The sequence below is a fragment of the Balaenoptera borealis genome (assembly GCF_965194805.1).
Source record: "Balaenoptera borealis genome assembly, chromosome: 15".
Taxonomy (NCBI): domain Eukaryota; kingdom Metazoa; phylum Chordata; class Mammalia; order Artiodactyla; family Balaenopteridae; genus Balaenoptera; species Balaenoptera borealis.
Genome location: NC_138871.1, coordinates 70,596,922 through 70,609,986, shown reverse-complemented (window position 1 = coordinate 70,609,986; position 13,065 = coordinate 70,596,922). Strand labels below are relative to the sequence as shown.

The 13,065-nt window shown below is 51.4% G+C and overlaps 1 protein-coding gene and 2 long non-coding RNA genes across 11 annotated transcripts; 2 read left to right on the top strand and 1 right to left on the bottom strand.

Annotated features, from left to right (window-relative positions):
• Positions 1-761: 761 nt before the first annotated feature.
• Positions 762-12,981, bottom strand: MPV17 (mitochondrial inner membrane protein MPV17). 9 transcript variants are annotated; one of them, XM_082357772.1, is made up of 9 exons: positions 11,156-12,068; positions 10,701-10,775; positions 3,832-3,947; positions 3,520-3,612; positions 3,330-3,425; positions 3,049-3,081; positions 2,727-2,779; positions 2,394-2,528; positions 762-1,734 (listed from the first exon to the last, which is right to left on the bottom strand). In XM_082357772.1, the coding sequence occupies exons 2-8, from the start codon at positions 10,768-10,770 to the stop codon at positions 2,435-2,437; spliced, it is 555 nt and encodes a 184-aa protein (XP_082213898.1). In that variant the 5' UTR covers positions 10,771-10,775; positions 11,156-12,068; the 3' UTR covers positions 762-1,734; positions 2,394-2,434. The 9 variants fall into 9 exon arrangements, with proteins under 9 accessions (XP_082213898.1, XP_082213897.1, XP_082213902.1 ...); XM_082357771.1 differs by having other exon boundaries at positions 11,168-12,035; XM_082357776.1 differs by having other exon boundaries at positions 3,520-3,602; positions 3,832-3,912; positions 11,168-11,294.
• On the top strand, positions 829-2,397 carry LOC309612266. The gene is made up of 2 exons (XR_014235074.1): positions 829-910; positions 1,687-2,397. It is a non-coding gene; the product is annotated as an uncharacterized lncRNA (long non-coding RNA).
• On the top strand, positions 3,956-10,776 carry LOC309612267. The gene is made up of 2 exons (XR_014235075.1): positions 3,956-5,840; positions 6,423-10,776. It is a non-coding gene; the product is annotated as an uncharacterized lncRNA (long non-coding RNA).
• Positions 12,982-13,065: the final 84 nt, after the last annotated feature.

Here is a 13,065-nt window from a genome sequence, read left to right as displayed (position 1 = left end):
TGACGTCAGCGAGGAACATGCACTGATTGTAGAGCAATGACGGCCGCAGCTTCGAGTCCGACCCTTGCGGCTGCGAGACCCCGTGGGGCGCGTCTCTGGAAGTGACACCTGGCTCAAGAGAGTGAGAAGCCTGTTGGGGAGTAAAGATTGCTCCAGCCATGAGAGTCCTTCACCTGTTTAGAACAGCCAGCAGTGACCAGGGGGCCTGTCCCCAGACCAGACTAGTCCAGATCTGCAGTCTTATCTGGCACATGAAAGGAAGACTGGACCACGGGGCTGTCCATGGTGCTGACCTTGTCCTCAGCCTCTAGAAGGGGCCAGAGGCCTCTGGAGAATGCTGTCCTGCTCAGACCCAGTCCCTTGCCCCAGCTATCAGTTCTGTAAATGGAGGCAATCAGGACAGCACTGCTGGCACTCAGCTACCATCATGGTACCCACCCAAGAGGCGTCTGAGGCAGCTTGAGCTGCCAGGATTTTTGATGTCATTCTAGCCCCAGGATCTAAATTCTAGGGCTGTTTGACTGAGGCGCCATAAAAAAGAGGGCCTCTGGTCAGGGTGCTTTCAGACAACAAAAGGCTGGTCCATCTGCTTCTAGGTTTGCCCCAAAGCAGGAGTTTAGCCAAGTTAATTTTTCTCCTGGGAATCACAGCAGCAGTATTACTTTATCTTTGACCTCCAGGTTAAGATCACTGGGTAGGAAGTAAGGAAACTTGGTGTCTTAAGTGTTTGAGCTGCTATAACAAAAATACCATAAACTGGGTGGCTTATAAACAACAAACATTTATTTCTCACAGTTCTGGAGCCTGGGAACTCCAAGATCATGGTGCCAGTAGGTTTGGTGTCTGGTGAGGACCTGCTTTCTGGCTCACAGATGGCACCTTCTTGCTGTCTCATCACATGGCCTCTTTTGTAAGTGTACTGATCCCATGAGCGCTCTGCCCTCATGACCTAATCACTTCCCAAAGGCCCCACCTCCTAATACCATCACCTTGGGCATTAGGTTTTCATCATATAAACTGGGGAGTATACAAACATTCAAACTATAGCACGTGGGTTCAAGTTTCTACTCTGCCCGTAACTCATGGTGTGGACAGGTCACCTCACTTCTGTGGACCTCAGTGTCCTCATCTGTAAAAGACTGGGCTTAGTGGTCTCCAGGTTCTTTCCAAACTCTAGAAAACGGGACTCCCCAGTTGGTTTCTGCTGGGTCTTACTCATTGCCTCTGCAAGTTCCAGATTATCTATTTAGAAATATATTTATGGAGGCACCATATAAAGAGCTTGAGGGGCTCCCCCAAAATTGGAGCTAGACTAGGGCTGGGAAGGGTTAGAAAAACAGATGTGTCTATGAAGAGTGGGGATGAGTGGTACTTGCCGGGATATGGGTGTAAACTGAAAGTGACAAAATCATATGGTTCAACAAGTATTTATGGAGTGCCTACTATGTGGTGGGTATAAGACCATTATAAAGGTTTTAGTGATTTCAGTAGGAGTCAGGTTACATTTTAGAGTGAAACAGCCCACTTCAGAGTGCTAACCCCATTAAGTTCTGACCAGCCACAAAACCCTGTGAAAACCAATGTGCCCACTTTGAGGAGGTGGTTTGACCCTTCCAGGGTCAAGTTGCGTCACTGCAAGCTTGAAATGATGGAGTGAGGCAGACTTAGAGCCGATGTGCCTTCCAGGACAGGTAGGAGTTCCAGATAACGGCAACACACTGGACAACAGCCAACCTAAGGAACAGGGATGGCACCGTGAAGAAGCAGCAGAATAAGGAGCAAGCAAGCGGGGAGAGATGGGAAAGTACAGTGGGAAAAGAGGGATTATTTCCAAGAACGCCCAGATTTAGCTCTCCTTCCTTCAGCCCCCCCCACGGAGGGATGTGTAACTCAGACGAGAGGAAAACCAGCTCAGGTTCTGGTGCCAGCCCAGAGCTCTGTCTCCTGGACAAAATCCCCAAAGTTAACCCCCCCTCAGCCGCCATCTCGCCATGCATGGCTCCATTATTCGTACTCCTGTCCAGGCTCCTTCTAAATGCACATCTGTCCGTCTTGTACAGCTGAGATCTCATCTTCCAAAAAATGTGCTGCCTGCCATATAAAGTAGCACCTCCTTCTCTTTATTTTAAATATACCTTGCTCTAGTTTCATAGAGCACTGCAAGGACTCTAAAGTTTCATTTAGTTCGTACGTCTATACTCCTTTTAGCTATGCTACTCATGTCCATTTTGACCCTGTCCCCTCTGAAGAGTTTCATGTTTTTCCCTGTTCCCAAAGCCCCCACACCTCCAATAATTTTAACCACTCATCTTGGTTCCACTATATTTTTTTATTGAGATTTCAGCAACTACCTTTATTATCTAGGATAAAATAATATTTTGCAGTGGACTAACCTGACCACGTTCCTACTTGTCTCTCTGGTCTACCTTTCTGCCTAACCTAGGCTGCAGCACTGCCCCTGCAGACATGCCATCAAAGGTAGAGAGCCCAGGTGGGATGGAGACAAGGACTGTGGAGCAAGATCCTCCCTAGGAAGATGAAAGAAGTCAGTGGGCAGACACTCTGGGATGTTCTGTAATAATATGCTCAGGAGTCTGAGGAGCTCTGACCAGGGCAGAGTGTTCTGGGGGGTCTAAGGTAGTTCAAGGTTAAAATGAGAATCACTTTGTCTCCAACCGTTCATAATGTGCATCTTCTTTGAAGGGTGGGGTGGGGATCTGTCATACCTGTAATGAAGAGGGACCAGGTAGAAGTTGGCTAACTGCACAGCAGGCCAGAGCTACAAGAGAGAGAAGGTAAAGGTTGGTGGGCTGCCTCCATCACCTGACCCCAGACTCACTGCCTTGCCTGGTCTGACTCCAGCTGACTCCTTGTCTGGTCTGACAAGAATATGTTGCACAACTGGGTGAGTGCTTCCCTGAGTATGGTGCCCATGTGGGAATGAGAGGGTAATCCCAACTGAGGGATTTCTGTGTCAGGAGGACCCCCAGACCCTGGCACTTCTGGACTCAAGAAAGAAGAAGAGGCAGCTGAGGTGTCAGCTCTTACATAGTAGTTGGTGATGAGAGCATCAGGATAATCCTGAGGAGACAAGAGAAGGAACAAGTGAACATTTGCATTTCCAGGCAGCTCAGACCTCCCGATCTGAGTATCACATAGAGACTTCTGTTCAGAGAAGACACCCCTGCACCACTGCCCCTCAGCTCCTCTCCTCCAGAGCTGGGGCTCTGCCTGCACCTCCACCTTTCCCGTCCCCATGAAGCCTGCCTCATTCCCCTGGGCCTGCCGGCCTGCCATCCACAAATCATCCCCACACCTGCCCAGCTCACCTGCTGGAGTTTGGCCCAATTGTCCTGTGCTGACAGTCCATTGAGTGTCCCTACCAGTGAGAGGAAACAGCCCAGAAAACATGGGGCAAAGCCCCCCTAGGGAAGAGAAAGTAAAGCACTGTGAGCACCTAAACCCCTGCCCTCCCTCGACACAGCTCACCCTCCCCAACTCCCTTTTCCTTGCGCTCACCTGATCCAACAGCATCTTCTTTAGTGCATCCACCCTGGTGGTGCCAGGGATGAGGCGGTCCAAAACCTTGTACCAGCCTCCTACTACAGGGCCCTGAAAGTAACCCCCACAGAGGGGAGCAGGGATGCAGAGGGGAGCATTAGGCCTTTACATCACAAAGCTCCTCCCCCGAATTATGAGAAACCCAACCCCAGGGGGAGCAGACACTCAAGGCTGGCTTAGATGTGACAGGGTCCAAGGGAAACTAAAGGATGACAGGGAACTGAAACCACTGTCCAATCCACCAGCAGCCCTGCTGTGGGCAGAACTTACCACAAAGCCACAGCCCAGGGAGACCATGGTCAGGGTCCGGCCAGTCTTGTGTGCCTGCAGGCCTCGCCTCTCCACCAGCTGCTGTGAGATAACATCACCCAGGCCCATCAGAGACCCTGTGCAGGGTACACAGGTGTTGTCAGGACACCTCCCAGGGACAAGCTGCCATCCCAAGGAGGGAGGTAAGTCTGCTCACTGAATGAGGCTCTGGCACTCTGAGGCCAGGAGTTTCATTCTGGGGCAAATGGCCAGTCCTTTCCTGCTGCTTCAAGGATGGTAACACCTCCCCAAGGATGGTGATATTTCATATGTGCCCTGTTAGAAACTGGGATGAGCAGCCTTGAGCAGGCCAGGGCCCAGGAACACTGCACTGAGCAGTGAAGGAAAGTTGGACTCAGAAACCGCAGGTAGGGGAAGGAGAATCTGAGGTGCCAGGGGCTGAGACGCACTGACTGTCAGAATTTGAAAGGCCTTCCAGACGTTTTCGTGCAAACTCCTTACTCTAGAGTTATGGATGGAAATGAAGGTCCGGGACCTCACATAACCGGTAAGTGGTAGAGCCAAGGCCAAGAACCAGGTGGCTTGATTTCCTAGACAGTGTCCTTTCCAGGACACCTTACTATGAATAGATCATGTGCAGAACGCTAAGGAATCCTGGGGTTGCTTTTCCCCCCAGCCGAAGGCAAGACCTTGGCCAATGTCCTTCACCTTGGTTTTGGGGTCTCTGTTTGTGGAGAACAGCAAGAATAACTCTAAAACTAAGTGTTCAAATGGTCCCAGGCAGGAGGATGACTGGCTGAGCTGGTAAAGAGTCCCTGCAAGGAAGGATCCTGTCACCTCCCAGCACAGTCAGGTACACCCAGACTTCCCATTCACAGCCTCAGACTGAGCTGCCAACAGGTATTAAGGCCATTTCTCCCCAGGTCTTTGCACCCGCTTCCCCTCCCCTCACTTGCACAGACATCCAGCTCCAAGCAGCACTAGTAGGACACCCACACCCAGAAACCAAGACAGAAACCATCACTGTTTGGGCTTCCCTGGTGGTGCAGTGGTTAAGAATCCGCCTGCCGATGCAGGGAACATGGGTTTGAGCCCTGGTCCGGGAAGATCCCACATGCCGCGGAGCAACTAAGCCCGTGCGCCGCAACTACTGAGCCTGCGCTGTAGAGCCCGCGTGCCACAACTACTGAAACCCGCGTGCCTAGAGCCCGTGCTCGGCAACAAGAGAAGCCACCGCAATGAGAAGCCCGTGCACCGCAACGAAGAGTAGCCCCCGCTCGCCGCAACTAGAGAAAACCCGCGCACAGCAACGAAGACCCAACGCAGCCAAAAAAAAAAAAAAAAAAGAAACCATCACTGTTTACAGAGCCCCCGTCAGTGATGGTGGTGTGATGGTTTCTAGCAAACACACACTTCTACTAGGGCCACTTGGGAGTGACCGTATGACCTTCAGCTTGCCTGTCCATCACAGTGAGTAATGAGAGTCCCCTCCAGCCCCATAGCCACCACTGTCCCTGTGCCCTCAATTAGCACTGGGCAAACACATCCTCATCCTTGGCCCGGAGCTGGCTCTGACGTCCGTCCTGGCTGCACACTCATTGCTCTTCGCCCGCACCCCTGCACAGCCCTGCCCCTGTGCAGCCTCGTCAGAGGCAGCTGAGTAAGGCTGAGGGCTGGGGTCGGGCTGGGGCACCCACAGGTGACCTAGGCTGCTGGCCTCAGCTGCTGGGACCCCCAGCACACCCACCAAGGGAGCCCTGCCTCTCCTCTCCCTGAAACTCCCAAAGTGGTGGAGGCCCTTCCAAGTACACGGGTAGACACGGCCTCCCAGAGGGCAAGGACAGAATCCTGGACGTCTTTGTTCTCTTATCCCCCACCATACCAAGCCTGGCAGGTGCTCAGAAAATAAACTGGGAGAAATGTCAGAGGTACCACCCAGACAACAAGACTGCCCTGGGAAGGGCACAGAGGACGCCAAGTGTAGCCCAAAGGACGCACCCAGGCTCAAGGTGTGAGGAGCAGTGGGGCTGAAGGCTTGCTCCCCCTCCACGCAATTAGCACTTAACACCCTATCCCCTCTCCCTAACAACTTGGGGTCACCAGCTGCGTGCCCAGGGAGGGGAGGGAGCTGCTGGGGCCATGCATAAAGGGAAGAGTGACCCTGACGAGGCCTGGGGAAGGGGGAACAGAAAGACAGTCACTGCTTAAATGAAGGGACTAACAGTTTGACACTTGGCAAGATGTTTACAGTATACAAAAGGGCTCTCATACATTTAATCCTCACGAAAGGTCTGGAAGGTAGAGGTCACACCTCCATTTAATGTCTTTGAGAGATGAGGTGACTTGGTAAGGAGTGGAGCTGCAGCCTGAAACCAGGCCTTCTCTCAAGGGGGTACAGGAGGCCAGGGAACCCCCAGCAGAGGCTGAGACCTGGGCTCAGGGGCCAGTGGGCACCAAGAGGCTCCTGTGGCTGCTCCTCACCGCGGGGGGGGGACGGGGAGGGCGTTCCTGCCCAAACAAGGCCCCAAAGGCCCGCATATCAAAGACACTTCCTGGACTAACGCACTTCCTCTCTGTCTTTTACTCCCCAGAATGTGATCACCTCTGTTCCTTGTCACCTTGTGGGGAGGGCAAGCAGCAATATTCTTGGGAAGGAAACAGTCACAAAGAGAGGGGTGTTTTCACTCTTCATGGCTTACCAACAGTCACACAGCAAGCTAAAGGCAGAGCAGGAGTGAAAACCAAAGTCCCTGACGTGTGGTCCCACAGTCCTGGAAGCCTGCAGCCTTTGAGAAAGATGGATTCCAGGCCCCCAAACCATGCCCATCAGGCCTGAGAGACAACCAAGCAGCAGGAGTGAGTAGGTGGTGTGTAGCCTGTAGCCCTGCCAGTTCTGTCCATTTCAGACAGAACCATGCCCAGTTCGTCCTCTGGAGGAACACAGATCATCAGGCCCCATGGGCCTGCAGCAGCTCCAGGGAGCTCTAAGGCTTTGGTCTAAGCACAGAGCAAGGCCTGCATTTTTGGTCAGAGTGATTGTTTGAGCAGGAAGGGCTGACACCCAGATTCCTCATCCCACCTTCCCCAACCCAGAGGCCAAACAGACCCCAACCACCCTAGGCTCTGGGAGTCCTCTTGGACATATTTGGTTGGCCTGGACCCTCCAGTGCTCTGGCTCCACTTTCCTTGGACTTGTTTCCAGGGGGTTGGGACTAGAGGCCTGCCGAGACATAATGCCTGAGCCCCGATGGGGCAGGACAAGGGGCTGCCGGGCAGTGATGCCCCAATGCCAGGCTGGGCGCAGAGCCCAGCGGGCAGATGCTGGCGTGGGTGTGACATCATGCCCCTGGGTAGGTGCCAGTTCTCATGCCGTCACTCGCCACCAGATTCAGCAGAGTGGGGCGGGGGGTAGGGGTTGGGGAGCGCCTGCATCTGAGCACAGATCTATTTGGGACCACCTTCTGCCCGCTAGTGGAAAAGCCCCAACTTCCATGCCCTCATCCTAGGCATGGGTGGGGGTAAGTTCTCTACTTCCCCTATTTTGTTCCTCTCCTGACTTTTGTGTGTCGAGTCTTAGATGCAAGAAACCAAAGTATTAATGGAAGATGAGAAAACTGAGGGGCAGGAGGTTGGAATGAGGAGCGGGAAACTGTCCTGGACTATGGGAGGTCTGGGTCAGCAGGTATAGCTGCTGGCAGGGGGCCAGGGTGCTATCTCATTCCTCTCCAGAAGTCTCCAATAATTAAATAGCTGCCTGGGGTAGGGGCTTGGTCTGGCAGAGCGTGAAGGGAGCTGAAGCCCAGCAGTGAGAGGGGAGCGCCTCCTCTGGGATCGGTCGGAGTGCTCTCCCCACTCCTGGCCTGAACCCTTCCCACTGCTAGAAAGTAAGACAAAATGGAGGGTTCTGCAGCTTGTCAGGTACCTAAGCCCAGACCAGCTGGAACTATACTCAGCAATCTGAGGTCCCAGGTGTCTCAATTGCAGGGCAGTGCATTGGGAAGTGCCCCAGGTTCTAATGCCAGCTCCACCACTGACCATGAAACCTCATGCATATCACTCCTCCCTCGTGCCTCAGTTTCCTTCTCTGTAGTATCAAGGGCTGGACTGGATGGTCTCTAATGCCTGTTGAGCTCTCACATTCAGACTGCAGGGAAACCAGTGTCTGCAGAAGCTCAGCTGCTTCCACAGCAGGACCAGAGTGGCCTAAGATGGATGGAGCTGGGCCCCCTGGAGACTGGAAGGGCCCTCAAGAAAGGATGGGAGAAGGCTGACTCAGACTCTGCAGAACACACCACAGACCTTTGCCCAGGCTGCCCTGTTCCTGACTCTGGCTTGGCCCAAACTGGGTGTACCAGACACTTCTTTTGAACCCTATCAGATCTTTTTGATTCACTTATCTCTTACTCCAGCCACCACTGCAGTTCACCTGATGGGTCCTTGTCTCAGGCCTACGCCTTACCCGGGGCTGAGCTACTGATGCTTTACCTGGGGATGATGCACGTGCAACCTGGTAGAGCACAGAGCACGGGCATCAACATCCCATATGGCAAACCTTTGACCAACGTGGGATGGAGCCGGTGGGTAAAGGTTTCTCCTTTTCTCCAGAAAAGACTATTCACCCATAAAGTCCTAAGAGGCATTTCAAAGAGCTTCTCAGTCAGTTTTAAGGGATTGAGCAGCCATGTGCCCTAAGCAGTGTCCATTTGATAATGCATCCTTCTATTGGCTGTCCCTCTTCCCTCTCTCCCCACCGTGGGATTACTTCCTAACAAAGTACCTGCAAAGAAGCTTCAGACTCTACTTTTTGGAGAACCGAGGCTAGATGGTTATCCCTGTTCCAAATTTACGGCAAGTGGAACAAACCCAACCCAAAAACCACTATAAAAATAAGAGCTTGCTGTTCTTGGGTTGCCAACACTCATATAAAGGGCCAACTCCTGGAGCCTTTAAGTTTCTTGAGCATTTTTTGATTTCTAAAGCCTTTTCAGAGATAATCCCTACACTGACTCTGTGAGGTCATATAACTAAACTCAAATTCTAAACGAGGAAACTGAGGCTCAGAGAGGTTTATTTTCTTGTCCTGATTCACACAGCTACTAAGTGCTATGGCTCTGGGATTCAAACCTTGGTCTTCTAACTCCAAGTCTGAAATCTCTATTCTGTTTTCCAGTGTGATGAGCCATGCCGTGGGACCTTAGGAACTACTGTACTGGGATCTAAAAACAGCTCAGTGAGCTAAATCCACTTCCCCCTTTATTTGTAGTTTGATTCGAGTACACTGAGCAGCAGGGAAGGAAAAGTCTGAAAGGTCTGGGAAATTCTGAGAAAAGTGCTACCTACAGGTTGCTTCAGGGCTGAGATACTGGCACAGCCTCAGGAAGACTGGGGGTGTGGAGCCACAGAGCTCTAGCACTGACAGACCAGCACCCCAGTTCAGCTACGCATCTGCACTTGGACCCCTTGGAGATCTAGCTCCTGCCTTCGTCAGCTGCAGATCCCTCGGGTAAGGAAACACAAGGACCATCCTTCCCTCCCTATTCTTGATGGCCACGAAGGGGAGAGGGGGAAACTTCCTTCCGGCAGTTCGGGTCCCTGAGGGAATGTGAGGCTGGGCAAAGGGCCCAGCGTGTCAGTTCCCATCACAGCCACCCAGTCCAGCGTGAGTCACCACACACGCAGCCAGGTGAGTCATGCAGGCTGACGGACACTCTGAGGACAGGATGGGGGACAGCTGGGCACAGGAGGCTGGAGAGGGGCCCAGGGAGGGGCAAAAGACTCCTTGGCCAGTCGCTCAATGAAGTTCCTAGTGCTGATGTGGGGCTATTCCAGCAACAGGACTGCTGTTGCGTCCTGGCTTTCAGTAGCATCCCCCCCACCCCTTTTTAACAGTCTTCCTCTCAGAAGCCCATGGTCCTCGTTAGAATCCTGTTCCTTTCCTCTAAACATAGGCAAGACCTTATCTTAACCGGTCACCCTCGCACTGCCCCAATAGTCACAGGCCTTCCAATCCTTCCCCCTGTAAAACTTATCTCTGTGCCGTCTCCTCTCATATTAGCTAATCTGCAAAATGAGATGATAACAAATACAGGTAAGTCACTGGGTTACCTTCGTGAGGTCGCTACTCAATCACTGGATTTAGAGGAAAAATAAATCCTTCATTAGTATATTGTTTGAGGATACATCCATAGATAGTAAACTATAAGAAACGCAAAAGAATGATATAAACAAAACTCAGGAAAGTGGTTATTTCTTAGGGTGTATGAATTAGGGACAGGCATTCAAGGGGTCTCAAAGCTGGGTACTGATACAGGAGTATTCAGTTTACTTTTATTTCAATGGTACATACATATCTTAATCATTTTTTTTTTGTGTATTAAGATATATTTCACAATAAGAACAATACTAAGAAAAATAAACTGGGGTAAGAGTCTGATTCCAGCACTTATTAGGTGTGTGATCTAATGTGGACCCAAGTAATCTTAGCCCACTTTGTGTCCCCACCTTTGTGGGGACCCTATGAGATAATGCGTGTTGAAAGTGTTTTGCACACTGTGAAATGTTAAAGGAGCCTTTGTTATTGTTCATTTTCTAAGTTAAGGCCTCCTAGGGGCAATGCCTTTCTTCATCCTAAGGGGGTGACTCCTCAGGTTTGTGAGGACTTTCAGATCCTACTTTATAGCCAAGTCATCTATGCATACCCCTTTCTTTAAGAACAGCCTTGGGGACCCTCCCTCCAAAACAGACTGGGGTGAGAGCCAATCCTTCAAGGGGTCTGAATAAAAGCAAAAAATGAGGGCGGGGGGTGCAGCGAGCTTCTGCCTCCCAGATCAGCCTGCTCTGGTACCACTAGGTCCCACAGGGACACTTACCAGCTGTCAGGACCTGTACTTTCCACGGGTGAGCAGTCAGAGCCCGCTGGTATGCCCGCCAAAGTGCCATGCTTTCTGTCAAGGCGAGAGGAGAGGGGGGTCACCCCCACTGCCCCTCTCCACAGTTAAAGAGACTTTTGTCCTTCCCTTGTGCCCACTCCCTCTCCCCCTCCCGCTTCTAAATGGGCAGAGGCTTCCTGGACAGCCTCCTGTCACAGGGATCGCCTTAGGCAATCGGAGAAGTGAGGAAGGCTGTGGGCGGCTATGGAATACCGGTGGCCTCCACCCGCCACCCCACCCCCAGCCCTGAAGCAGGTCTATCTGGGGGCCTCTGTCCCGACCGAGACACACAGGAGGACAGGTTTGCTCTGGCTTTCACCCAGAGCCTGGTCGGTCCCCAGATTCAGACTCTCAGTTGGAAGCAGCCCGTATCCTTCCTGAGCCCAACTCCACACCAGAAAAACGACCTCTGACTCCCTGAGCCTGGAACGGTCACACGCGGGTCTGCAGCTGCGGGCTCGCTGGGCTTTGAGCCGGTGACCGCGGAACTCTCGCTACTCAACAGCGCGCGAGCTCAGCCCCTCCCACGTGACCTGAGCGGCGGAGGGACTTCCGCCCCAAATCCCATCCCTTCCGCTCGGCTGTCTGCTAGGCTCTCCCCTGCATCCAGGGCCGGAATGGGAGTGGATTCAGCCACTAACACCGTGGAGAAGGGCTTGGCTCGGTCTGCGCCGAGTCTTGGTGCGGGGCCCGCCTGCCCCCCTGGGTCCGGCCTCTGTCTGCTTCTGCCCCTTCTCTCTCCGGTGCACGGGCCTCTTAACCTGGATAGACTCTCACTGTTCCCGCGTTCCGGAACTGGCCAAGGTGCAGACGTCGTTCTCGGTCTCAGGAATTATAGTTTGGAAACTATTAGCCATAGTTAAATGCGTGCGTGTGTGTTACTTTTTTAAAAAAATGTCTGTAAGTTCTTCAGTAGCCTCAACTGTGAGCTCCTGATTGGGTGGAACTGGGTCTTGTTCATATTTGTCGACCTCATAGCAACTAGTTCAATGCTTTGTCCACAGTAGCCTTTAGAAATGCGGCGTAAAGATGACTGCTCCATGGAAATCATTCGGACTACAGAACCTCTAGTTTAGATACTGGTTTCATAACTAGCGGGTTTGCAGCCTTGGTCATCGCGAGACTTGAAGTTCCTCATCTGTGAAATTAGGGGGTTGGACTCTTTGTTTTTCAAACTGGGCTCCTCAGTTTTAGGGCTTTATAGATGTTTGGGGAAGGGGTATCACAGGTTCTTCTTTACCTAAGCTTTTAAAAAATACATGTATACTTATAGAAAAAGCCACATTTAAACAAGGGCCCACAACTAAAACTGTTAGGAAACCAATAGATACGGTGATTTCCTAATCCCTTTCCAGCTCTAACATTCTAAAATTTTATGAATATACTGCAACATCCTTTCTAGGGTAGTGGAAACATTCACAAGGTCCCTAGCAGATTTGTCAGGCTGACAGCCTTTGCTTAATCATCCCTAGAGAGCTCACACTTCAGGAGGCAACCATATCTGACTCTTTCAGGGTCTTTACCTGGCTAGCTCCAGCCCCAATTTACTCAATTCCTATATGATTAAGGCAGGGAGAATCCTGTAACAGATAACTGGAAAAACACAGTAAGGAGGCAAGAGAACTCGATGTCACAAACATTTAACTAAAGCTTTCTATATGCAAAACACCATGCTAGAGGAGTGAATTTACACTAGTAATAGGAGACCAAATGTACTAAGTTGGAAAGTTGTATTCTGAAGTCAGACTGTCTACCACCACTCAGTAGTTATGTGACCTTATTCAGACTGCTTAACCTCTCAGAATCTTATCTTTGTCAAGTAAAATGGGGCAATACCAACCTCATAGGGTTAAATTAAGTAACATATGCTAAAGTACTTGAAATAGATCAAGTGCCTAATAAACTCTCATTTAACCTCTTTTCCTTCCTTTTCTCTTGGGAGCACATGGAAGGGAGAATTATTTTTACTGGAGAAATCTGGGAAGCCCCTTGGTGGAGGTGGAATTTGAGCTGGGGCCTTGAACAATGAATAGAACTTAGGTGGAGATGGTGGAAAAGGACACTCCAGGAGGAGGGAATAGTGTGAGCAAAGGCACAAAGGAAGAAAAAATGCGGGAACCCATGGATAGTATAAAGTATATATCAGGAGGAAAGTTTGGAAGGGGAGTGGCCTGGGGCAAAAAGGGCTTATGGCAGAGAAAGAGAGCAAGGGCTGAAAGCACTTTCCTGCTTTTCTTTTGGATGAGATTAGGGCAGAGACCCAGCAGCAGGAGCAGGGCTGCCAACACCAACCTACAGCCTCAAT